We start from the raw sequence: 27491 nt of genomic DNA, 5'->3' as shown, positions 1-27491 counted from the left end.
CAGTGAGGTATCACCTCACACCAGTTAGAATGGGCATCATCAGAAAATCTACAAACAACAAATGCTGGAGAGGGTGTGGAGAAAAGGGAACCCTCTTGCACTGTTGGTGGGAATGTAAATTGATACAGCCACTATGGAGAACAGTACGAAGGTTCCTTAAAAAACTAAAAATAGAATTACCATATGATCCAGCGATCCCACTACTGGGCATATACACAGAGAAAACCATAATTCAAAAAGACACATGCACCCCAATGTTCAGTGCAGCCCTATTTACAATAGCCAGGTCATGGAAGCAACCTAAATGCCCATCAACAGATGAATGGATAAAGAAGATGTGGTACATATATACAATGTAATATTACTCAGCCATAAAAAGGAACGAAATTGGGTCATTTGTAGAGACGTGGATGGATCTAGAGACTGTCATACAGAGTGAAGTAAGTCAGAAAGAGAAAAACAAATATCGTATATTAACGCAGAAATATAACCTAGAAAAATGGTACAGATGAACCAGTTTGCAGGGCAGAAATAGAGACACAGATGTAGAGAACAAACGTATGGACACCAAGCGGGGAAAGCGGCGGGGGGGCGGGGGTGGTGGTGTGATGAATTGGGAGACTGGGATTGACATGTATACACTGATGTGTGTAAAACTGATGGCTAATAAGAACCTGCTGTATAAAAAAATAAATAATAAATAAAATAAAATTCAAAAATTAAAAATAAAATAAAATAAAATAAAAATTGAGCTATAAAAAAACCCCTGCAATCTACTATTTCAAAATGAGCTGAAGACGTTAATAAGATTATACAAAGTATGAAAGAACAACGTACATACGAATTATAAAAACTTAGAAATGAGGGGATAGAACTCAGGAAAGAATTAGAAACAAAAGAAGAACTTTTCTGAAATGAAGACTAAACTAGAGGGAATACAAGAGCATATCAACTCAAAAGATGATGCTTTAAGAAAAACAAAAGAAAAAGAGAAAAACTTTAAAAATAAAAAATAAAGATGAATTCCATCTCAATAATAATATAAAGTTTAAAAAGCAATTGAGATAAAAAGATTTTAAAGAAAGTGAAAAATATTTAAGATAGGCAAAGAAGATCAAATACACAAATAATTGGAGCCCCTGAAGAAGAAAAATAAAGCAGAAGAACGGAACCAATGCTAGAACCTATCATTCAAGAAAATTTTCTTGGTATTGAAAAAAAGACTTGAAATTGTATGTTTCGTATATGTTGAAAGACCACATTATATACCTGAGATGGCAGACCCAAAGTGACCATCCAAGACAGTCTAATAAAATTACTGGACTTCAGAAGAGAAAAAAATACTTAGGCTCTAATATAAAAAAGAACATGTGATTTATTAAAGAAAGAAAATTAAGATTATCATCAGACTTTGACAGCAACACTTTTTGCCAAAAGAAAATGTAGTAATACATTTAAGATATTCAAGGAAAGAAAGTATAAGCCAAGGATTTTGTATCCAGCAAAACTGGCTCATCTAGAAAGGGCACAGAAAAAGTGTTATCCACCTTTAATTATCCACCTTTAACTATAGAGGGAATATTGTTCTCATGAGCCTTCCTGAGGAATCTACTAGGGAGCCAGCTTCAGACAACCAGAAATGGCCAAAGAGTTATCACCATTAGAACCGGTTACAGTTACCTGAAGCCTGGGACTAAATGAGGGCTGAGAGGGAGAGAGTCTAGTGTGTAATGGCTGTGTGTTCTAGCAAAGTAAATCCAGTTCAACTAGCCAAAATCTGCTGGGAGAATAGGGAGAGAATATGCAAAACAAAGTTAAAAGATAATCTGTAATCATGCTGGTGGTAACATTTGCAGTGTTTACTGAAGCTACTGTATATGAAAATAAATGAGTAATTATGGGATATTGTAATTCTATTATCCCTTGTGCCCTTTAGAACCAGAATTCTCAGCATAGAAGAAAGGAAGTACACATGTTAATAGGGAAGAGGTTAAGCAAAAGGTCTGTAGTTTTGAATTTGGACTGGAGGTAACTATATATATATATACACATATGCACATGTATACATGTATCTGTGTGTGTATCTCCATCCTCTGTCCACTGAAAAGGCCTGGAAACAATGACCAACCCAGTAGCAGTGAGTATCCTAAGCACCCAGGTTTTGGTCTCGAGACATTGCTTCTCACTAAAAGAAACCAGTGCTTCCTGAAGAATTGTCTGATTCTAGGTTTGGAGGCAGGAAAGGTACAAGATGGGCCTGGAGCATCTTGTAATTTCAGATTACAAGGGAGCTAGGGTCACGTTAAAAAAACAAAATACTCAGGGCTAACCTGAAGAAATTCTCACTGGCCAAAATGGTACAGTGTGAGATTCAATAACAATAATAATTGCAATGAACCCAAACCCATAAAATATGTTTAAATCCACCAGGTTACAATAATACACATACAAAAGAACTGTCATGGTTTGAGGGTGTTAGGGAACTAATTCTTACACTAAAAACTGGTAAATATAGGAAAGAATCAAGCATTTATCTTGTCTTTGCTATATGAACTGTGACACTGGGTAAGAACATATAATAGTAAATGAAGGAAAGTGTCTCTTTATAAAAATATTCCTACCAATAAAGGAAAAATAAACAATAAACTGAGAACATCATCATTTTACAACTCTCAATGAATAAAGAGATATAGGTATTAAGCATCACTGGCTACTAAAAATCACCAAAAAAAAATGCAACCAGACTTAATATGTCTCACATAGACATGCCAAACACCACTTGCAATCTCACCAAAAAGACTGAACCTTAGTCTATCCAATCTCAAAACCCAGTCGCCAATCAGCAGGAAATACAGAGGACAGAGGAACATGGTGAAGAACACCGAGATCACGCAATCAGCATGAAAGGGTGGAGGAGGAACCTAGAAGTTAAAAGAGAATTTTAAAAGCCATATACTTTTTTTTAAATGGACAAGACTAAGCTATAGCATCTAGGGATACACATTTGGGTAATAAAACTGTTTTAAAAAAATTCTAAAGTCAGGATGGTGGTTACTTTTGGCAGGAGGAAAAGGATTTTGATTGAAGGGGTTTCTGGAGTGGGTGGTAAAACTCCACTTCTTGTCCTGGGTAGTGTTGGTCTTTAGTCGTTTATTTGATTAAGGCAGTTTTCTTTATCTGTTTTACAATTTGTTTTACAATAGAAAGATTTTTTTAAATGTATAATGATACCTATCTAGTGGGAAATATTGTAATGATTGAACGTCAACATTTCTTTGTAAATAGTGTCATCATGATGAGAATTCTTACTATCTTTTTCATTAAACTACACTATCTTGACTCTGAAAAAGAAACCTTCATATCAACTCCACTGTTTCCTCATAGGATAGAATGTAGAGAAAACTCAGCTATAAATTAAAGAGTTATTTTTGTCTACTTAAAAACTAATATTGTTGATAATGGAGGAAGCTCTGCATGAGTGGGGACCGGAGGTTATATGGGAAATCTCTGTACCTTCCACTTAATTTTTCTGTGAACCTAAAACTGCTCTAAAATACAAAGTTTATTTTTTTTAAAAAACCCACCTAATATTAAGTTCTTTCCACGTGCCAGGCCCCATGCTGTATTATCTCATTTAATCTTCACAACAATCCTATGAGACAGATTACATTTGTTCTCCCCCTTTTACAGATGAGGAAACTAAAGCACAAAGGGGTTAATAAACTTGCTCAGAACTACATCAGTAGAAAAGTAGAACCCAGGTCTATCTGACTCCTGTGGGCAGGTTCCATATTTGATCCACCTCTTGGTGCCCAGTCTCTACTTTTGGAATTAAACTGATTTACTGAATACTAAAGATCAGGAAACAGATATTAAGGTTACATAAGCTACTACCTATAGCATCACCTCTTGGAAGTAGAGAGAAAAGAGGCATGAGTTCCTTTGAGGCCGGTAGTCACAGAGACCCTCTTCTAGGACAGACTGATCTCCCCAGCACGAGGGCTTGAGTCCAAGCTGGCAAGATGCTTTCTGCATCAAGATTAAATGTGTTTGGGAAACCAGAGAGATGAAAGAAACAGCTCCATGCTGCTGACAGCAGGGAGTGCAGCAAAAATGTTTTCTGTACCCTAGGAATGCAAAGTCACCACCCTGAGACATTGAATTATCAACTCCAGACTAAGAGGCGAGATGTTAGAGTTCACGTTTCTTCACTAGATGCTGGAAACCATCACCAAAGAGGATCAGAAGCAGCATGGGACCAGTGGAAAAACGTGAGTTCTAGAGGCAGCCAGCCAGGGCCCCCAGTCCTGGCTCCATCTCCCACCAGCATCCGCCTCACCTGGGAGCTCTCTTTATCCCTTTCCTTGGCTTTCTTTTTCTGAACAACACTTATCACCACCTGATACAGTATATATTGACTTTCACCTTTGTTTCCTGTCTGTGTCTGCCTAGAATATAAGAGATGTGAGGGCTGGAACTTTATTTTGTTCATTGCTGCATCTCCGAGCACCTAGAACAGTGTCTGGCATAGTAGGGTCTTGTTAAATGTCTGTTCAAATTTGTTGGTTTAAATTATTTCAACTCTCTATGCTTTAAGCTCCCTATCAAACCGGGGATACACACATTTAACCAAGAAAATATAAGTAAAGGGCAAGAAGTAGGGGTTCGGTAGATAGCGGGTATTCCCTCCCATATTTCTTTTGCCTAACATTCCAAAACGGAGGATAAAACTAATCAACTCAGGATAAAAGTTCCCTTCAAAGGGATAATGACCTTTTAAGCTGGCAACTGACTTGCTCAGGACACCCTCAAACCCACAGACCATTTTTAATGCTGTGAAGATGAGAGTAAAAGTGCATCACAGTAGGAATATGGGCAGAGAAAGTCTCAAGCAAATGGCTCATGAATAATGCCAATGAGCTGTGACTGAGGAGAGCAGGGTGAGTGGAGATCTGCCAGGTCACATCACTAACAGGGACCAGCAAACCAAACATAAATAATCTCCGGTTAAAGGCTTTCCAAAATTCCTGCCACACTTCCATGGAATGTGACTGCTGGTGAATTGGGCATTCACTGGATAAAAGGGAAGCTGCCTCTGTAGTCTGTTGTGGAGGGTTGGGGGGGGGGGCGGATTAATAGAGAACAAGTGCTTTACATCCACCATCTCATTTAATTCTGAAAGTAATTTTAGGAGGGTGGCATTTTTATCCCCATAAAACAAATTAAAAACCTGTGGTTCAGCAGGGAAGGGCTTCCAGAGGTTTCACATCTCTTAAGTGGTGGCTTTCCTGGAATTGCAACTTTCTTTAGCCTGTACTGAACTGATAACTACAATGTATGTGGGGTACCTCACCAACACTGGAATATTCCACTGCACACTTTAGAAGCTGCCCCCCCCCGCTCCAAAGCCCCTAGATAGTGAATATATTAAGAAATTAGACATCTACTAGATAATAGTTGCTAGCTAAGAAAACATCAGCCAATTCACTGAAGTCTGGAGTAGTCAATCAACATATGTGGATTTCTAATACTCTTGTTAGTTCCAGGCTAAGCCCCAAAAGTTTTAAATACCTTGTTCTTGTTTCATTGTAAAATAGGAACCAGCCAGACATATGTCAAAGATGCCCTGTGAAGGTATCATTTACGTAGAGATTCTCCTTCCTATTTTACAATTCAGGAACTAAGGTTCATGAAAGTATAGTAACTTGCCTAGAGTCACATGGCTGGGAAGAGGCAGAGTCCAGGTTGGCACCAGGTCTAACTATAAATCAGGTTTTTTTTTTTAACTTCACCATGTTGTTTATTATTTGCCAGGGGTGGGGGGTGTCACTAAATAGCCTTAATATCTGGGATCTGGGAGTGCTGGTTCTGAGCCCGTCTGACCTCAGACCCACTCTCCACTCTCCTCTATTCTGTACAGAGAGCAGGCTGAGTTCCCTGGGCTCCCGAGTCAGCTGGCTTCCTGCTTGGTTTGGCACATGTGAGGTGTTGGTGGGAGATGAAGAGGGAGAGGCGGAGTGTTTCTCCTCTCTACCCTGCTGGGGTGGGCTGTCCAGCAGTGGCTCACCCCCTCTCTGACCCAAGCGCCCACGACACAGACCCACAGGTCCCAGCTTTCATCAGGTGACCCTGGCCCTGGACACAGGCCACCGCCTCTGCTGTTGCTAATCTCTGGATTACCTCTCTGCTCCCCTGTCAGCTGGATAACCATTTCCTTGTTTTCCCTCCTGTAAACATATGAAGGGGTTCCTGTCGTCCTGGTTAGATCCTGACTGATACACGGATCAAGTAGCTGGACAGAGGGGACAGGGACCGGTGGCCTGCGGCCCTGCGCTGAGATAGCTGAGTGATGGATGGGCTCTATGTCGCAAGACCACCTGTTGGCCACAATCCTCTGCCTGACTAGACAAGAAATGCTTTGGAAAAGGAACATGCATTTTTTTCCCTGAGGCTCATAGCAATGAGACTGGGGTGAAATGAACGCATTTGGTATCCTAATTCCATGGCCTAATAGCAAGAAAAATTCATCATCAATCTTTAGCTACAGCAGTGTTTCCCAAACTGTGGTGAGAAGTAGTAGATGCATGGAATGTTAATAGGTAGTCTGTGGGGAAAAGGGTTTTGAAAAATGCTGGGCTAAGCAAAGTTAACCTGATTTCTTTACAGCAGGGCTGTAGTAATGTACATTGTAAATATCTTTTAAAAAAAGTTATAGTATGCAATATGTGACGATCACAAATTTTATATGATCAGAAAACATATCAATATCTTGTGAACCTAATATTTCAAGGACCACTCTTCTAGAAATGCTGGTTTATGGTATTAATGCTAAACCCCTTTGTGGCCTTCAAGGTCTTCCATGGACTGGAGCTGACCCCTTCTTCACTATGACCTCAGCCATGCTCCTTCCTGCCTATGCTCCAGACACACGACTGCTCACAATACCTGACCATGCCATGCAGTTTCAATGCCCCTTGCCTTTGCAAGGGCTACTTTCTGCCCCTGCTCCTGGGGAACTGCTATTCCTCCTGCAAGGCACCATCCCAGGTGCATCCTTCCCTGGGAAGCTTGCCTTCAGCACCCAGGCGGAAGAGACTGGTCGTGCCTTTGGATGTCTACCACCTTGTACAACATTCCACTATAGCAGTTACCACACTTAGCGCAACTCTCTGCTTACCTTCTGTCTCTGCCCCTCACGGCCCTTAAGAACAGGACCGAGTCTTACTTGTCAGTGTGCGCTAGCCAGTGCCCTGGGCAGGTGGTCTCCAGGTCAGGTTTGTGGGGGGAACAAGTACACCAAGATTTTAAATACTTGTAACCACTTCCTGCTAAGGTTTGCTTATAATTGACTTAAAATTCATGTTAAATCAAATAAAAGTTCCATTGTTATGACGACCCATAAAAAATTAACCTTATATTAATGTAGCCTTTATTATGATGAAAATAATTGATTTTCTTAAAAATCCTAATATCAATTGAAAAACAACTACCATCAGGAATATTTAGCACCTGGATTAACACTGCTACCAGAAAGCTCGCCACTAGGTGTCAGCCAAGGAAAAGAGGAGGAAGGGCTGTACCTAAAAGTTACTTTTTCATCCAGTTATCACCGTAAATATCAAATATTTAAACAACAAAATATTAGGCAACTAAAATTATCTATTAAAGCGATGTTTTTAAGAATATATCCAAAATTTTGAAATTTCCCCTTTGCAAAATTGTTTATAAATGGTTTTAGTTTACCTGTATTTTCAAGAAACATTTGCACAGATTAGAGACAATGACTCCTAAGAGGAGACCAGCTCAGTATTCTTCTGAAATGACCTCAAATTGTACATAACACAGACCATATGGCAATCACCATTGGGGTGAGCGGTCAGAGGAAAGAGCATTGTTGCTAGAATCAGACAGATGGAAGGTCCGAATCTTGGCTCTGCCACTTCTTAAAAAAGTGACATAACCTTTCCTAGCCTTGGTTTCTCATCAGTAAAATGGGACCACACCACTTCCTCCATATGAGGACTGTAAAAATCAAATAAGGGAACATATATATAAAGAATGTAGCATAGAACACATGCTTCATATTATTTTCTTTTTCTTAGTATTTCAAGTCTCAATGATTTATTTAACAAAACTGTATTTCAGCTCCCAAACTACTAAGGACACTGTAACTAGGGACTATTCTAATTTCATTCACTCCACAGAGAATTATCAAGCACCTTCTATGTACCAGGCTCTGTGCCAGGGATACATGAGTAATCACGACACTCCACTGTGGCTTCCATTCCTTTGTGAAAGGGTAGCATAAGGCTGAGTGTGACTGTCTATTTCTGAGACTATACCCACACCTCACAGAAGATCAGTGTGGATGCATGTCTGAGGGGTTGCGTGGTGGGGGAAGGAAATCTACAATTTTATCCTCTAATCATCATAAATACCATAATGTCCTCCACAGAAAAAACCCACTATCACTCCTCCTTACGTTACTGAACCTCTACTGTGTGCTGGGGGTATAAGAAGGAATAGGACAAAATCCTGTTCTCAAGAAGCTCACAGTCTAGCTATGTACGTGAAGTCATATAACACTGCTTCAGGCTCTAAATTGTCAAATGTTGTAACTGCTTGAAAATGGATCAGAAAGGTTTCTTTTTCAGAGTCTCACTGAAAAAGTAAGAGACCCTAAAGCGAGATCATTTGACTTAAAACACTGGTAACAATAACCATTTCTCTTTGCCACTGCTTCCGCAAAGATACAGTATTTAAAACTGTATCTGGCACAGCGGTTAAGACTCTGCGCTCCTGATGCAGGGGGCCTGGGTTTGATCCCTGGTCAGGGAACTAGATCCCACATGCATGCCACAACTAAGAGTTCACATGCTGCAACTAAGGAGCCCGCCTGCTGCAACGAAGACCTGGCGCAACCAACCAAATAAATAAATAAATAAATAAATATAAAAACTATGTTAAAAAAAATAAAACTGCCACCATGGATTCAGCTTACTCCATTAATATACTCGCCTCATGTATTTTCCTAACTAGAACTGAATATTTACTGCACGCGGTGATTTCACAGAGGATGATCCTCTCCAGATCCTAACTGCCTGGGGTTAGCTACCATGCAGATGCTGGCTGTGCCCTTGTTTTACATTTACATGTTCACGGTGTGGCGTTTGTGTCAGCTTCTTCTTCTCATGCTCCAAGATGAAGCTGTAGATGGATAATTTTTTAAAACTAAGCATCTATATTGTGCAACACTGAAATATGACCACCAGTCTTTCTGATGCATAGTACGGCGAAAAAGGGTATCATTCATTCATCTGTTCATCCATTTATTCAACAAACATTCAATGAGCACTTACTAAATATTAGACTATGTAAAGGACACCAAGGAGTACCAAACATGGTCCCATCCTATAGGAACAAAGTATGAAAGGAGCCAGGATTATTAAATGAGATCAAGTTAAAGCCTGGAATTCCTCCTGGATAGTCTAAGATACACTACTGTGTTTTATTTTTCAAGTATTTTAGCACATATGGGGATTTCATTTTGATCATATTCAGTGATGCTCTTTGAAATCATACAGTTAAGCTTGATCACTGTGTTTAAGCGGATTTCCTGCCAGTTCTCATCTTCTCTCACTTAAGGACCAACTTTTTACTTGGGCAGCCTACTTCTAGAACAACAGCTCTTAGTTCAGTGAGCATTCACTGTGGGGCTCAAGGTGCCAGGACTCCCAAACTGTGTTCCCAAGCCACATCAGTGTCCCTGGGAAGTGGACAGTGGAGATTTCGTGCCAATATCGAACAAGGGTCATCTCCCAATAGGCAAAAAATGTTTTGATGAAATAGGAAAAAAGATTCTCAATTATATTTTCTCTTATGCATTTTAGAAATTAATGCATTTCTGAATTTTAAAACCTTGGTACCACCACTCCCATTTGCCTGTAAGTGCTGGTGAGTAGTAACATGAATGAATAAATATCAAATAAATGCTGAAGGAAATAATTAAATGGGATTTCTTACAAATCCTTTATGCATTATCTGAGATAAAAGCTGAACTTTCATAGTTACTTCAAAAGACAGGAATAAACGGAGCAGAATCTCGTGTTTCCACTGGTTCCAGGTAGCCTGACACCTGCTGAACAACTATGGCCACCACCACTGTTCTAGAATGTGGCAGTCTCATCTCCTCCCCTTCCTCCTTTACCTTCTTGTCACCCAGGAAAGGTCATCCTCATTTAGTTAAAATCTGCTATCAACAAAAAGCTACATTATTGCTATTTTTCTCAATAGTCCTACAAGGTAGGCATTATTTCCATTTTACAGATGAGAAAATTGAGACTCAGGTCATCTTCTGGCAGATGACTGAGCCAGGATTAAAACTCAGGTGACTCCAAAGACCACACTCTTTCCATCACACTCAGGAGCCTTCTTAGCCACTCGGAGCCACAGAGCTACAGTGCTGGTCCCCGGAGCCCTGGTGTTGGGAGCCCCTCCCCTTAACCCTGCGCTTCATTTCCAGGACATGATCTTGACTTGGGATGAACACTGAAGTGAGAAAAAATGGTAACCAGTAATTCACCAGCCCCTTCTCTAGTCCACCATAGACTCCTGTGTCAATGCATCTATTTAGCTGAGGCCTGTAGGTTTTGGCTATAATACCCTACCTACTTGCCTAAAACAAACTGGGGGGCTTCCCAGGTGGCGCAGTGGTTGAGAATCTGCCTGCCAATGCAGGGGACACGGGTTCGAGCTCTGGTCTGGGAAGATCCCACATGCCGCGGAGCAACTAAGCCCGTGTGCCACAACTACTGAGCCTGCGCATCTGGAGCCTGTGCCCCGCAACAAGAGAGGCCCCCACAGTGAAAGGCCCGCGCACCGCGATGAAGAGTGGCCCCCACTTGCCTCAACTAGAGAAAGCCCTCGCACAGAAACGAAGACCCAACACAACCATAAATAAATAAATAAATAAATTTAAAAAAAAAAAAAAAACAAACTGGAAAATAAGAAAATCTTTCACCAACTTTTCCTACAGAACATTCATGGGTACCTATCCATGCTTCACAAACATACCACTGTCCACTTAAAAACAGCACGGGCTCTGTGTGGAAAACAATTTGGTGGTTCCTCAAAAAGGTAAACATAAAATTACTATATTACCCAGCAATTCCACTCCTAAGTATATACCCCAAAGAATTGAAAACAGGGGTTCAGATTCTTAATAGTCAAACAGCCAACAGTATTATTCTTAATAGCCAAAAGGTGAAAACAACCCAGTGTCCATTAACAGATGAATGCATACACAAAGTGTGGTATATACATACATACAGTAGAATATTATTCAGCTGTAAAAGGGGATGAAGTTCTGACACATGCTACAATGTGGATGAACCTTGAAAACATTATGCTAGCTGAAATAAGCCAGACACAGAAGGACAAATAATGATATAATTTCCTTTATATGAAATATCTAGAATAGGCAAATTCAGAGAGACAGAAAGTAGATTAGAGGTTACCAAGGGCTGGTGGAATGGGGGAATTGAGAGTTATTGCTTAATGATTCAGAGTTTCTGTTTGCAGTCATGAAAAATTTTGAAAATACATAGTGATTGGTGGTTGTACAACATTGTGAATGTAATTAATGTCACTGAATTGTAACTTAACAATGGTTAAAATGGCAAATTTTATGTTATTTATGTTTTACCACAATTTAAAAAAAGAAAAAAAGCAAGGGCTCTGGAGACAGACATGGATTTGACTCCCAGCTCTACCATTGCCAAGCTGTGTGGAGAATCTCAGAGCCAGCCCAGAGGCGTGCATATCAGCCCCTTCCAGGCTTCATCTAATTTCTCCTTTCCCTTGGTCACTTCCTTATCTCATCTTGTTGTACTGTACATATTGCTTTAAGGTTCCTCAAGCTTTTTCTTTTTTAGCGCAAGATAGAGGCACAGACAAATTAGTAACATCCTTTATATATGTTCTGGGTATACTCTGCTTGCCTCTGTGGAGGGCAGGGAGCGCACACCACGAAGCATTCTTAATTCTTTCCATTTTGAGCTGCTCCTAGGCTGAGTCAACAGAAATCTGCTTCCTTACCATGTTGTGACAAGTTAGCACCCAAAGTCAGGCTCTTGCATGCAGACTTGTATTTCTTCTACTCAGAAGACATCGAAATAAAGCATATCAAAGCTTTATTCACAAAGATGTTTGGTGGAATATTAATGATAATCTCAAAAAACTGGGAACAATCTAAATGTCCGACGTGAGAGAGTGCTTACAGAAATTAAGGTAGCTGTACTTGATAGACTATTCTGCAGCCATGTAAAAAAGCCTAGGATGTAATAATGTTAAATGGAGGAGAAAAAAACTTTTAACTTAGATTTGAAAGCAACTTTGTAAACACTTGGCATAATGAAAAATAATAAGAATATACAAACTGTAGTTGAGGTAGCTGCGTTAGTTCAGTGGAACTACAGTGATGTTTTAATTTTTCTAGTTTGTACGTATTTTTCTACTTCTGTTACACTAAAAGCATACAAATACAGTTTGGGTTTTTTTTTTTTTAACCATGAGATCAATGGTGTTACTCAACCAGGAGAGAGATATATATAGTATTTTTCTGACCTGCTCCAACAAAGCCCTGTCCATTCATGCTTGCAAGCCAGGCTATCAATCTGCTTTTATCTTAACTTCTCTGTCTTCAAGGGTTTTGGGTGGATAAATATGACTCAGCAGAATCATGTGCAAAATCAGGGGCTGTATGGTGGATGAGGCCGGTGTACCCACAGCTGAACCTGGAAGCCGGGCCTCGTGGGAAGGACTCAGCAAGCAGCACTGGAGGAGCTGGCTGCTGCCTTCACAGCCTCCTTCACGGTACTGACGCTGACTGTCAGTTTACTGTCCCCACCTCGGCCATCGCTCCCTGTGGGCAGGGCTGGGCTCCATTCATCCTGGGGAAGCCCAGCCAGCACACTGGCCCAGAGAGAGCCACACGAGCTTGTTGAATAAACAACTCTCACAGTGCTCCATCTATACTGGCCTTTCCACAGCTACTGGCACAGAACAGAATGCATCTTAAAGCACCAATTCCCATCAGTTTTGCTCTTTGATCTAACATTTACCAGGGACCTGCAATGGGCCAGACTTGGGAAAAGCACCTTCACATGCACTGCCTTAAGATGATTCCACGTAGCCATGAGCTATGAAATAAGAAACTATGGGCAGAAAAAAGGATGCAATTAAAGCACACAATTCTATTTTTGAAAGTTCTTTAAAACTGAGGGCACTGTGTCTTCCAAAGAGAGGGTGGTGGTTTAGTCTTATTCAGATTTCAAGATGATATAATTTTAAACAAAGGAGTGAGGTAAAGTAAGATTCTTTTTAAAATTCATTCGTTCTCCCTAGGAGGGAGAAAAGGGGACTCGAGGCAAATTCAAGACCCACACTGCTATACACATCCTCCCAAAGTTGCAATCTTCTACCCAGCAGAGAAAGGATGCTTGGCCTAGCAATTAAAATCATTTGTCTTTTATCCCCTTCCTGCCAAAAAGGACCCCAGCCCTAACTAGTTAATCCCTAACACACACTGCTACTCCCAGAGTTGCCTGGCAACTGCTAGGAGGCGTGTCAGAGAGCAAGAAAGGCCTAAATAAATGAGCTGGAGCCTGGGCTGTCGCTTGACACGGATAAAGGGGGTTTTTCCAAATGGAGCTGCCTGGCTGCCTGTGGTTCTGTCATTTAAGTGGAGAAGAACAAGTTGGCTTGGCCGATATTGTTAAATACCTTGGGCTTTGCACCTGATATTCTCTGAGTGATTGAAAAATGGGTCACATGCCCTTGTGATTTGCCTACACTCTCCCCTCTGCCAGGCAGCACCGATCTCCAAAGCCTAAAGACAGGGCAGGAGCAATGTGTATGCACTGAACAGGGGTCAAGGGCCAACCCCGGCCCCACACACTTCTCTGTCCTTCCATTTCTTTCACCCATCCTTCCAACCACTGTTCCAAAATACATGCATTGATGCCTCTGCTATGCTATGACCCATGCCCGGCGCTGGAAATGCAGAGAAAGAGTTGTTAACGTGGAACACCAGGAAACCAGAACAAAGGCAGGCGAGAGGGTGGGGTGGAAGAAACCTGGGTTTTTGAGTCAGGCCGACCTGAGTCCGATTCCTGGCCTCTGCTACTTGCCAGGAAGTCAAGGCAACCTCAGCCCCTCTCCCCAGTCTGTAACGTGGACAGCAAGGGGCAGTCACGGGGAATTACTGAGACCACGGATGCAAAGCAACTCAGGGATGAAGCCTGTTGGAGGCCGCCGAGCAGGTAGGAGACTTGGCTGTAGCTGGACACCCTGGCGTCTCACTTTCTGATCCTCGGGAGGAATAAGTCACTTGGCCCTGAAGAGAGACCCTACCGGCGAGCCCACAAAGGCCCTCTGGCTCTGGGACAGGCACATGGCAGAAGGCACGGATGGAGAAGAGCAGCCTGGCACCTGGCACGTGGCCGGGCCTCAGCAAGGGGGCCACCGTCCTCTTCCCTTCCAGGCAGGGGAAAGAAAATAAAGCTTGAGACTCCCCAGCCAGCTGCGTTTTAAATTTTTTCCAGTAGGAGAGAAAAAAAAAGGCCAAGGAGTTGAAAATCTCAAGTAAGCTCTGGGCCGCAGAGGAGCTGTGGCCCATCTCTGCTTCTTGGTCTGGGGTTGGCCCCTCCTGAGGGGTCCTGCGGGAGCCGAGCAGAAAGGAGCACCATCGAGTCTGTGATGTTTCATGTTTTAAGAAACCCAAACCCTGTGACTTTTCAGTGACCCAAGTCCCATGATGGCAGCCGCGGGCCCAGGTGGGAAAAGCCCCCAGGCTGCACTGTGCGGGGCGCCCCGTGGGCAGCCTCTGTGCCCCGCACGCTCCTCCCAGCCCGCCCCTGCAGGCAGTCTTCGTCCTCAGCCACGGACCGTTCTCCACTTGACCTGTCCCAGAGTCTCCCCTCGAGGCTACCAACCACTTCTGGCCACCAGCTTTCTCCTTCACTTTATGAATCGAAGGCCTTAAAGGTATTCGGGTCCTTTGACCCAGTAAAACCACGTTGGGGATGCCGCCAAGGGAAATAATTCAGACCATGGAATGAAGGTTTATATAAAGATGTTCACCACAGTGTGGTTTAAGATGGTGAAAGTTTACTGACAATCAAAAGGACCAGTGCTGGGATAATGTGGGGGGCCTCAGCGCTGGTTTCAGATGGCAAGAACCTGATAAAAATCTCTGTGAGTACGGCCCAGACATCTGCCTTTTTAAGAGCCCCACAGGTGATTCTGATCCACAGCCAGGGTTGAGACCGACTGGCGTCACCTGATGGGAGATGTGCAGCCAATGTTTAAGAAGAGTTTTTATATGATATGAAAAAATGCTTACGATACACTAAAAGACAAAACTAAGTAACAGGGAACTGGATTGCTTTGCCAGGAATATCTCAACTATCTAAAAGTAAAAAATCAAAACCCCAAACCGAAATGAAACAAAAACAACCCCAATCTTCCAACTTATCCCCCCTCCCCCTTATATATAGAAGAGATAACTAATAAGGACCTACTGTATAGCACAGGGAACTCTACACGATACTCTGTAATGGCCTATATGGGAAAAGAATCTAAAAAGAGTGGATATATGTATATGTATAACTGAGTCACTTTGCTGTACACCTGAAACTAACACAACATTATAAATCAACTATACACCAATAAAAATTTTTTTAAAAAGATGAGGCAAACAGGCTCAAAAACAAACAGACAAAACAAAACAAAACAAAAAACCCCCCAAACCCTAGAACCTTGGTGGAAACATGTTAACATGTTATCTCAACTCCAGATGATAGGATTATGGGTACTTTCTCATTTCTAGGCCTGTTACTTTATTTTTAAAAGATTTAATTTAATTTTATTTTTGGCTGTGTTGGGTCTTCGTTGCTGCATGCGGGCTTTCTCTAGTTGTGGCGAGCGGGGGCTACTCTTCGTTGCAGTGCACGGGCTTCTCATTGCGGTGGCTTCTCTTGTTGCAGAGCACGGGCTCTATGTGCGCGGGCTTCAGTAGTTGTGGCACGCGGGCTCAGTAGTTGCGGCTTGCGGGCTCTAGAGTGCAGGCTCAGTAGTTGTTAGCTGCTCTGTGGCATGTGGGATCTTCCCGGACCAGGGCTCAAACCCGTGTCCCCTGCATTGCAGGTGGATTCTTATCCACTGCGCCACCAGGGAAGTCCCTAGTCCTGTTACTTTAAACGTTTTTTTTTTGTTTTTTTTGTTTTTTTTTTAACCAAGAGCAGGGTTTTTTTGTTTTTTGTTTTTTAAAATAATCAGAGAAACAACTAAAGACAAGTGGCCCCATGAAAGACACCCTATCCCCTCAGCACTGTGCTGCCTATCACCCAAGCAGGCTCACCCAGTCACCGTTCCCCATGCACCACCCCCACCATGTGGCCTGACTCTAAAACCCCTGACCCCTTCTTGAGCTCACATGCACTCTGCAGTCATTATTTTAATTAATCTCACAAACAATCTGGCATTGGAAGTGTTGTTATTCCATTTTTTAGATGAGGAAAATTGGCTATAATTAAATCTATGGTTTAAAAACCATCTAGATAACATGATGAGGCTTGGTCAGAAACTTTCAGGCCCTCTGGCTTCCCTCTTGGCCTTACAGAAAAAAGCCATTCTAGTACAGATAAATCAGACCAAAAGCACGAGAAGTCTGCCTTATTTCATTGATTCTAAGACACAAATTTCTTCACATCTTAACATCTCTGAAATCTGGATGTCTTACAACTGACGGCATCCTTCAATTATAATTGGCAGCACCCTTTCTTAATGATACATGCAATAGTGGTACATCTTATGATGGAATGACAGCTAAAATTCAATGAAATGTACCATGTTTACAACCAAACTCATCATCCTATCCTCAAAATGCTACTTTTAATGGCTATATAATATTCTATCATATGGATATATTTTAATTTACTTAACCAGTTGTTTATCATTATGGACACTTAGTCCGTTCCATGTTTTTACCATTATTAATCTGCTACTGGGGACACCTTTACTTCAAGCTTTCCCTTTTTCTACTATGGGCATCATCATTCTCTCCCTGATCCAAATCTTGGGAGACATTTTGACATTTTTTCCCCTCATCTCCCATATTTTTTCTATTTCTAGACTCATCTAGTCATTTCTTCTTCGTGGTAACTTTTCCTGGTGTAACCACTGAAGGGCTTTCTTCTGAGTTCCCCAACCGTCCCCTGGTCTCTGCTTCCAGTTTCCTTTTCAGTCCAGCACTGGATTACTGGTCAAACATGACTTCAGTCACATCTCACCTCTGCTCACACTCCTAGCCTACTATCCAAGGCTCTGTCCAATCTGGCTCCAACCTTTCCTGCAGCCCCATCTCCCCATCCAAACCCATGACTCCAGACAAAGGGGCCATGAAGGGTCCTGCCTCCAAGCCTTTGCTCACTCAGATAACTCCACGCCCACCACAGGAAGGGATGCTGCTGTCTTTCTTTTTGCAAGTTTCACCTTTCCTATGAGAGGTTTTATGGCTCACTTGCTCCTTATAACCATCTGGAAATGTAGAATGATAGGTATGCTTATTCTCATTTCACAGTGAAGAAACTGAAGTTTAGAGAGATTAAGTGCCCAAGTACAGAGCCAGGCTTTAAACTCCAGGACTTCCATCCTTAAATCCGATGCCTTTGAGAGCCAAGTGCAAGTACAACCATAAACGTCTCTGGAGGAGCAACTTTTGCCCAGACCATATACCCAGCAATATGTACCAGACTCAACAGCCTCTGGATTCTAGACGTATACATGACAACAATGATGTCATTGTAAGAGTGGAAATACTTCATGTCTATCAGTTCCCAGCAGCCTAAGGAAAGGACTGGGCCAGTTGTCCCATTCTCACTTTAAAGAGGGGAAGAAGACAGAATTTTCCTTGAATTATACCAGCTCTCAAAACAGCACTGAACCTGACTGGTTTGGACGGGCCCAAGGTCAGGACAAAGAATCAGAGCCATCTGTCTTGGAGACAAGCAGGACGTGAGAAACTTGCTTTAAGCTGAAGGGCTTTTTAGGACCTAAGGGAAGTATTTCTTAGGAAGGAAAAAGAGTGCATCCCTTCTATTACGTGACCATGACATTGCCTGAAGCTGAGGCAGCCTAGCAAGTCAGGCCCAAGTGCTGGATGGAAGACAAGGAACAAGGTGGCATCAGGCTGCTGCTCCCTGAGCACCCACCGCCCCAGCCACTTCACAGAGCATGCGCCCTGGGTGAAGGGAAAACAAGGTGTTTGCTACCACTCTGTGCTTCACTTACACACGCAATGGAGTCATAATAGTGAAAAAGTACTTAGCAAGGTATAACTGTGGCTTATGAGGAAGCATGGTCAAGATTCACTGTCAGAGTTTGCACATGAAATGCACTGCCTGATATCTACTCATCTTCTGTCATTTAATCTAATAAAATGCTCTGGGTTAAAACAAAAACAAACATCCTGACCTACAGGCAGTGCGACCTGGGCTGGTCCCTCACAGCCACTCTGACTAGGCGGGTGTGGCTGCCATCTCCGCCTGTTCAGGTTGAAGGGAGCTCCGTGCTCCCTAGAGAAAAGGGCTGTCAGCAAGGTCCCCTCCAATGTCCTCTCCTATGCAGCGACCCAGGTCCCTGGGCCAATTTCTCCATTCTCCTTGGCCAAGAGGCTACGAGGAGGCAGATATCCGATGAAAGCTTCTCACTGAAGCTGGGCGAGCTGGTAGCTTCTTTGGTTTTAGGGATGACCTGGTGTCTTCATATCCGCACAATAACTAATCACCTCACGGATGAGGCCACAGAGGCTCAGAAAGGTTGAAGGGCCATGGAGGCAGAAGACATTATTCCCCAGTCCTCAGTATACTTTGTAGTCAATACATCAAGACCACTCTGGGAACCTCTAAGAAGTGAGCCCCCTGGATGCCTTGCTTTCTCAAGTGTGGAGTAGAGGTCCCTGTGCAGGAAAAGGGCGGTGAGGCACAGTGGGAAAGCATGGGCACTGGGCCGACCTACCTGGCCCCTCCACTGGTCAGCAAGTCATTGCTTCTGTGAGCCTCGGTTTCCCCATCTGTCAAGTGGAGATGATCACTGCTACCTCACAGGCTTACTGGGACTCCTCAGTGAGAGCAGGTGTGCGTGCAGTGCTGAGCGCTGTGACCCGCAGAGGCTGCTACTGACCAGGGAGGGGAGGGGCCCTAACATCCACAGGAGCAGAGAGTGCGTCACACAGGGCAGCTCAGCTTCCTTGTGCTAAGAGGTAGCGCGAGGGGAGGACACTTCCCCAGCCCTCCAACACACACACACACACACACACACACACACAATCTCTTTTGGTGAATTCAACAACCAGATGAATAGCAGGTTTCCTGTGGTCCTGACCAAACACAGATTCGTGACATGCCAAGAAGCTACTCACCGGCTCTATTTTCAGAGCGTTTCGGTAGCTGCCGAAGAAAGCGGCCTGGGCCTTGAGGAAGGCTCTGGCCACACCATCGCCAGTTGTTGTGGAGACCTTCTTCAGCCGGTTCTTCAGTGAAGAGATCTGGTGACACAAAGGAGACAGAGGCTGAGGGCAGGGTCGGAGGAGGATGGCTGGCTACACCCAACACACACAGAGCTCTAGAAAACCCCCGGGATGGGGATGGATTTGACACATCAACTGCTGGGAGAACAAACACACATTCAGTATTAGGGCAGGTTTTTGAAATTTAAATAAATCTTGCTCCTATTAGAGAGTATCTAATAAAAACAAAAACAAAACCACTTTCTAAGCAGTTTCAATGTGCCAGGTTAATTGCTTTCACATAAATTTTCTTACTTAATTCTTTCAACAATCCTGTAGGAAAGCGATTGTGCTCCCATCTTACAAGGGTGAAACAGTCTCAGAGAGGTTATATTACACGCCTAGTAACAAACCCAAGAAGTGACCAAGTTGGAATATTAATTGAAGTCTTATAATCTGAGCCCAAGATACACAAATTTTTTTAGTTCCAATTCCATTTCCTCTTCAGATTACTTACAAATATTAGAAATAAATGGCTTATTTATAACAGATAATATATATTATCATATACCTCATACTCTAAATATATATTTATTAAATGTACTATAAATTATATATTTATTAAATATATATAAAGTATATATAATATGTATATTATTATAAACCTCATATTCTAAAGGAATAGTCATTACATGGACTTACAGAAACACACTTATATAGCTTATAGATAGGCACCCAACAGATTAAAACAAAATAGACAAGAAAGTCATGGCAAAGCAAAAAGGGAAACATGAGAAGTTGTGAGATTCTTTGGGTCCAAAGCAGTTGCACACATGAACACAAAATTTCCTGAAAGTGAGAATGAAAAGAGATTTTTTCCTATGAGTCCTCAATGTAGGAAAGACTGTGTGACATGACGGTTGTTGCCCTCAACATCAGAGACAACATTAAGCTTCCTGGTCTGTTTCCAATATGCCATCCATCTCAGGAAGCCATATTGCACAACTTCCGGGCACACCACTATGTGTGTTTTCACTATGTTCCACGTGAAAAGTGTCCCTGGAATTGTGCAACTTGGTAGCCTTGAGTCAATGGTGATACAACGGTGAGCAAAACCAGACAAGGGTCCTCCCCTCATTAAACTTATAGTCTCGTGAAGAAAATACCAATACATATGACATTGCTACCATGACAAGCCTGTGATAGAGCTCACCAAGGAGGTCAAGGAAGGCTTCCCGGAGAGAAACAGGCTTAGACTGAGATCCGAAGGATGAGCTGAAGTAGTTAACTCGCGAAGAGGGAAAGGAACAGTGTACCAAACACGGGGCTCAGCATTTGCAAAGACACTGTAGTGAGGAGGAGTTCAGAGACTAGGGAGAACTGTGGCTTCAGTGGAGAGAATGGAGAATATGGCTTAGAATGAGGATAGAGGGAAAGGCAGGGGTCAAGAGCTGTGAATACATTAAGAAATTTTTTCCTTCACTTTGAGATAAATGTAAAGCTAATGACTGTTTTTAAGCATGTAGGTGACATATGAAGAGCACATTTCAGGAATCTGTATGGGGCTTAGATATAGGACTACCTAACGGCCTGACACTATTTAAGGATAAAATTTAGGGTAAAATTTAAAGATGAAATAGGAAATTAGATGCAGGTGGTCCATGAATCATCTACAAATTTTTAATATGAATGAGTAATGATCATTTTTCTGGGTACAGGCTGTATAGCTATCCTCAGGTTCCTAAAGGTGCCTGTGAACCTAAAAATATTAAGAATCTGGGATGGATTACATACACTCTTGAAATGCTCCATGGACATTATTTCTTATTACCAAGCTTCTGATAAGGGGTTTGTAATAGCTTATTAAGATATATTTTACATATTATAAAATTCATTCATTTAAAATATATAATTCAGTAGTTTAGTACAGTGACAATGTTGTAGAACTATCACTATTATCTAATTCCAGAACACTTTCATCACCCCAAAAAGAAAACGCATCTTATTGGCAGGTACTTCTCACTCCCCACTAATCCTGCTCCCCTCCTCCCTCACCCCAGTCCTAGGTAACCATTGATCCACTTTCTGTCTCTATGAATTTCCCTATTCTGGACATTTCTTACAAATGGAATCATACAGTAGGTGGTCTTTTTTTTGTGACTGGCTTCTTTCACTTAGCATACTGCTCATTATAAACATGTTTCATCCACATTGTAGCACTTATTAGTACTTCCTTCTTTTTCACAGTTGAATAATATTTCATCGTATGGAAAGACCACATTTTATCTCTTCATCAGCTGATGGGCACCTGGGTTGTTTCTACTTTTTGGCTATTATTATTAACGCTGCTAAAAACATTCATGTATAAGCTTTTATGTGGAGACAGCAGAGATTTTGAGGCAAGAAACCGAAAGGCAAAAATCCTCTTTTGCCAGATCTTTTAAAATAAAAATAATCCGTGTTTACTGAGCGTAGGGGAAGAAATCCTGTGCTGCTGCTCAAGGGGCGTGCCACATGCTTGGACGATCTAGTGAGTGAAGGTGGGATGATCTACTTCTCGGCTAAGTCAGAAGGGACGGGAACATGCGGTGAGCGGGCAGCCAACCCCATCTCCACTCAGAGGTGGGCCAAGGAAAACAATTTTCCTCTGCAAGCAGCTTGGAGTCTGTCATGACACCTGGGTGGAAATATTCGTTTTATCGTGACCATCCCCCCACCCCATTCTGGCACACATGCGCCCCAGCACCGCAGTGGTGAGAGCCCACGAGAAGCAGCGCAGGCCACTCAGTGCCCCGGCAGTCTGTCATGGACCTCCAACTTGAAATAGCAATGTGAAAAAGAAATATGCTTTATTAAAATGTTAAAAATATTGCCCACTTCCCACCCTCCAAACAATAAAAGTCCTGCCTTTCCCGGGGACGAGGGTGACATTTCCATCCTTTGAAACAGTACAAGCCAGTGTCTCTCTTTTGTCTCCTCAAAGCCCTTGGGCCACCTGTGCCGCAGATTATTCCTCACTTAACCTTCCCTGGCCTTTTGCTTTCGTTCAGGAGGTGTTTAATTACCTTGGACTCACAAGGCTGCACTTCAGGTGAGCCTCTCCTAATGGCCTCATTACCATTTTACACAAAGAAGTCGTTGCTGATTGTAACTAAGCAAATAGGAGTGTGTGCCTTCCTGCCCGCCCCAGCTGCTCTGAAACCAGCCAAGTGGTCCTGGGCTCTTGGTGCCCCTGTGACCACTCAGGCCAAGACTTCTGAAGACCTCTCCTCACCCTACAACAAGGAGAAGCTTTTGTCAGCACTTCAAACTTTGAAACTTCAACTATATGCACAACTGATAACTGGTGATAGCATACTGTCCTTTAAATAAAAGTGAGGAAGGAGAATCTAAGGCTTAAATAACCCACAGTCATACATCTAAAACCCAACCTGCTCTGAGTGCTCCTGGGGGTGCTGGTCAAATCATTAACATCAGGGATCATCAGGCATAATTTGGGGGGACAGAAAAGCCAGCGAGGGTGGCTTCCTCCTTTAATGAGGTATCAGGAGGGAGACAGAAAACGAAGGGAAGAGAGTACAAAATTGAACTTGTCAGCATCTTAACTTCCCTCCTCCTCCTCTTTTCCCATCTTGGATACTGCAGCATCATCCAGCCAGTCTCCTAGGCTAGATTCAGATGTTAGATTCCATTCTTCTCCTTCCCTTCCCACAACCATTCTCCACATCTTACCATACCACCCTCTTGCCAATATATCCTGAATCTCTCAGTGCCCATGACCTTGGCCCTGTGCTGCCCATCTTCTCTGGCCCAGATCAGTGGAGTAGTTTCCCAGATCAGATGGGCTCTCTGTCTTTAGTTTTCCTTCAATGCCATCCACCCATAGCTGTCCTAGTATTCTTGGAAATATATGGATCTGATCTCTATCAAAATCCTTCAATGCCCCCACCCTTGGCCATCACCACCTGCAGGAAAACATCCCAACTCCTCAGAGTAGTCTGTGACGCCTTCCTCAGCTGGTCTCGCTTCCCTTGGCCCCCCTTAATGGGTATTTGACTGACACTGAATTGCTATCTAGGAGCATATACTACCCTCCAACCCAAACACATGCTGACAACTCAGATGGAGTTGTCCCTTGTCCCTTTCTGTCCTACTTGCGAACATCTATTTACCCTTTGAAAGACCATCCAAGTGTCCATGAGTAGGGGGCCTATTAGGTAAATTATACCACATCCTTGAAATATTGCATAGCTGCTAAAAAAAAAAAAAAAGTGGCAGTACTCTGTGAACTAACATGAAAAGATGTCCACAAACTACACCCAAATGGGGCGAAAACACAAGTTACAGAGCAATGTATATAACATGAATCATTAAAATATATATATATATATATATAAAAATCATTTATATATATGGATGTTTACATATATGTAGTAAGAATCTAAAATGCCACGTATCAAACTTTAACCATGTAGGGATGCTTTCACTTTCTATTTTATGCACTTCTGATTGTTTTGATTATGCTTTATAAAAAAGCATGTTACTTTTATAATAAAGAATTTAAATGAGGTATTTTTCTTTAATAGTCAAATTAAACATTGCCTTGGGTTAACGGAAAGAGGGAATCCAAATGTCCCCTCCTTTGTGAAGCCTTCCCTGACCGCTAAGACAGGCTTAATGACGCCCTGCTTGGGCCCCCTTGGACTGCGAGTTGTCAGTGAATTGTAGTGTCTACTACCTTTCCTGCTAGACTGTGAGTTCCTAGAAGGGCCAGCAGTGGTCCAGCAGTACTTGGCCCAGTGTCATCATTCAGCACTTTTTGCTAAATAAAAGAACAGATGAGCGAGTGCTTTGACATCTTAAAAGGCATTTCCAATGGCCGAGCCTCCGTGCTTGGAGGAAAGTCTAGGATCACATTCTTCAGTGAATGATCATTGGAAGAAATGGTCTCAGTTGGGAAGGACGGGGGGAGAAATTGATACTCATCCATTTCCCTTTTGCAGAAGGTCATCACTAAGATGCAACCAAAATTGCAAGGAAAATGAAGCCCTGGTCGCTGAGTGAATTAAAGTGGACAACGGGGCCAGTCTTACACAACACTGCACGTGCCACATGTCCAGTAACATATGCAGCGTTCCCCACCCCATGCCGCACCCTCTTCCTGTTTGCCCTGGTCACTGCAGGCTCTGCCTCTGGGGTCTCTTGGCTTCACTTGCTCCTCTATCCCCGTGCACTCCTCAGGCAGTAGAGTGTAGAGCCTGAGTCACAAAAGCCAAGTCTAAGATTAGAAATCAGTCTTCCTTACTTTCTTAACCTTTCTGAGCTTCAGTTTCCTTTGCTGTAAAATGAGGTATTTGTAACATACATACATTGTGAGGATTAAAATATAATGGATGTAAATGGAGAACAGACATAAAAAACTGCCTGGCTTTGTGTTTTGTTTAATTAGTACCTGGACTACTGCACCAGTCTTTCAACTGGTGGCCCTTCTCCTATTTTCTTCCTGGTCTAATCCATCCTTTGCACTTTGAATTATCTTTCTAAAACGAGAGGCTGAATCATATCACTTCCTTCTTCTAAAATTTTCAGTGACTCCATGGTGCTAACACATAAAGTCCAAGTTCCTTAGCACAATATTCAAGGCCTTCTATGGGTTTGGCTCCAGCTCTGTTTCCAACTTTATCTTCTACTCAATCTCAGAGGCCTCAAAACTATCCCTAAGCCTGGGATACTCTTTATCTCATTCTCTAACAAAACTCTTCTATTAAAAAAATTTTAAAAAGCTGCTGACTTTCTGTGATGCCCTGTCAGAACAAATAGCTCTTTCTCCGGGCACATTAGTCTGTTACTTTGGTTGAGACCTAATCTTTGCAGGCCCCATGCTGGAGATTTGCTGGGAACAGAGCTGCATATGATCAGGGCCCAGCTCCCGAGGGCTTGCAGTCAAGCTCCCCCAGACCAGCCGCAAGTTAGCTTAGTACTACTTCAAAAGGGGCTCTCCCATTGTATTCATCATCATATTTAGCTTTTTTTGTATAACCAGCAGCATACATATCTTCCTTCCCGCTACGATGAAGATAACCCTTGCAATTTATACCACTCAACAAGTATAAGATTGTTTCTTCATCACTTGGTTGCAATTTGTAGGGGGAGAGGAGAATAAGGACGGCATGCTATTCACCTAGCCACCTCTGGGACACTCCTATCCACCTCTTTCCATCAGTGCTGCCACCTTAAGATCTTTCAGCAGCTTCCCTGTTGCTCTGAGGATAAAGACAGTCCTAGCCTGGCCTGCAAGGCTCCAGCCTTTTTCAGATCCGAGGCTCCTGCACCCCCTCCATGGCTTCGGCCACACCAACTGGGTTCCAGTTGCCCTGGCCTCTCTTATACTCCAGGACCTTCGGATAGGCTAACTCCTCTGTTTGGAGTGCTCTCATCCACCATCACCCCCTTGCCTAGCATTCAGCACCGTGCAACAGGCCTTTCCACAGATAATCGGTCACCTGTGTTGTCCAGTGTGGTAGCTGCTATTGAGCCCTTGAAATGTAGCTGCTTCGACTGAGGAACTGAATTTTATTTCATTTTAATCAATTTAAATTTAAATAGCCACATGTGGATAGTAGCTACCATACTGGACAACCCAAGGCCCTAGATCAACTACTATTCATCCTTTAGATCTCAGCTCAAATACCACTGCCTCGGTCTGACCCCCTCAGATTAGGCCAAGGTTCCCTTGTCATATACTCTCCCTGTGCCTTTCCTTCAGAGACAAACAGCAAAGTGATGATGTATTATGTGACAGTCCATTAACGTCTGTCTCTTCCATTAGACTGAAGGTTCTAGGGAGGCAGGGACCATGGCCACCCTCAGTGCTGGCACAACACTGCAAGTAGAGATATAGCTCTTCTCAAACTCTGACTCAAGTCAGCCTGGGCAGGGGGTCCGCTTGCATTAACTGCTCAGTGTCAGAACTGAAGTTAAAAGTTTTTTTTTTTTTGACAAATTAGACACCTGCAGCAGCTGGAAGGGGGGCAATAGAATTACTTTCTCTCCCCGTTTAAAAAATAGCCCTTAAGGACTAAGGCAAATTGATTCTTCCTTTCCTGAATAAACTAGACATCAAGGCTTTGTTATAAGATCTCCTGGGGAATGTCTGGGTCTGGAGAGGGGAGGAGGAACAATTGCCTTGTTTTCCCATCCTCAGGGGCATGTGTATATTGGCTCCTCTGCTACCTTCACGTGGGCAATGAAATGGCATGGTGCATCTCTCTGTGCCTTAGTTAGTTCTTGCCTAAATTTGAAGCAAAAAGTCTTGATATGTAAAGGCAATCTCACCCCACTCTCTTTCCCAGTAATAGTTTCTGAGAAAACCAGGAATTCATCAGGAAAAAGGAACAGGAACTAGTATTTATCAAGCACTCTACTAGATACCAAAAGCCATGGTAGGTGTTTTCATGCCCAGCACTGTATTAAAATTTCAGAACAAGTGGGCCAGGCAGGGACAGTTATCCCCACTATACAGATGAGAAAAGTGAGCCTCAGCCCCATCTCACACAGATAGTACAGCAAGGGGCAGAGGCTAAAGTCAAGCACCAGTCTGTCTTACTCCAAAGTCTGCGCTATTCCATTAATTCTTACTGCTGCCAGGATTTCTTAGACCAGCAAATTAGGTTTGTCCACGATACTGGTTTATTTTTTTCCACAACTTAATATATCTCCATTATTGCCTCCTTTCATTCCTCGCTTTTCTGTTTCTTACTCGAGAACATGGTTGTACCTTGACCTCGGTTGGCTTTAATTGCTTCTTCTGCATCCGATTTTCCCCTCAAAGAGCCTGGTTCTCCATGGGGGTGTGGGGGCTGTGCTGGTTATGCGGAGCTCCAAGCTGGGGCTGGCTATGACCCCAGGGGCCCAGGTCTTTGCT

At 42.8% G+C, this 27491-nt stretch overlaps 1 protein-coding gene across 6 annotated transcripts in view; it reads right to left on the bottom strand.

Annotated features, from left to right (window-relative positions):
• Positions 1-27491, bottom strand: part of DENND1A (DENN domain containing 1A) — a 535812-nt gene that overhangs the window by 129749 nt on the left and 378572 nt on the right. For all 6 annotated transcript variants that reach the window (XM_068552005.1, XM_068552010.1, XM_068552006.1 and 3 more), the window contains one exon: positions 19481-19606. In XM_068552005.1, the coding sequence (XP_068408106.1) occupies positions 19481-19606 (126 nt within the window). The remainder of the gene's footprint in view (positions 1-19480; positions 19607-27491) is intronic.

The sequence above is a fragment of the Eschrichtius robustus genome, chromosome 10 (assembly GCF_028021215.1).
Source record: "Eschrichtius robustus isolate mEscRob2 chromosome 10, mEscRob2.pri, whole genome shotgun sequence".
Taxonomy (NCBI): Eukaryota; Metazoa; Chordata; class Mammalia; order Artiodactyla; family Eschrichtiidae; genus Eschrichtius; species Eschrichtius robustus.
The sequence above is the reverse complement of the archived record's forward strand: the minus strand, read 5'-3'. Positions and strand labels throughout refer to the sequence as shown.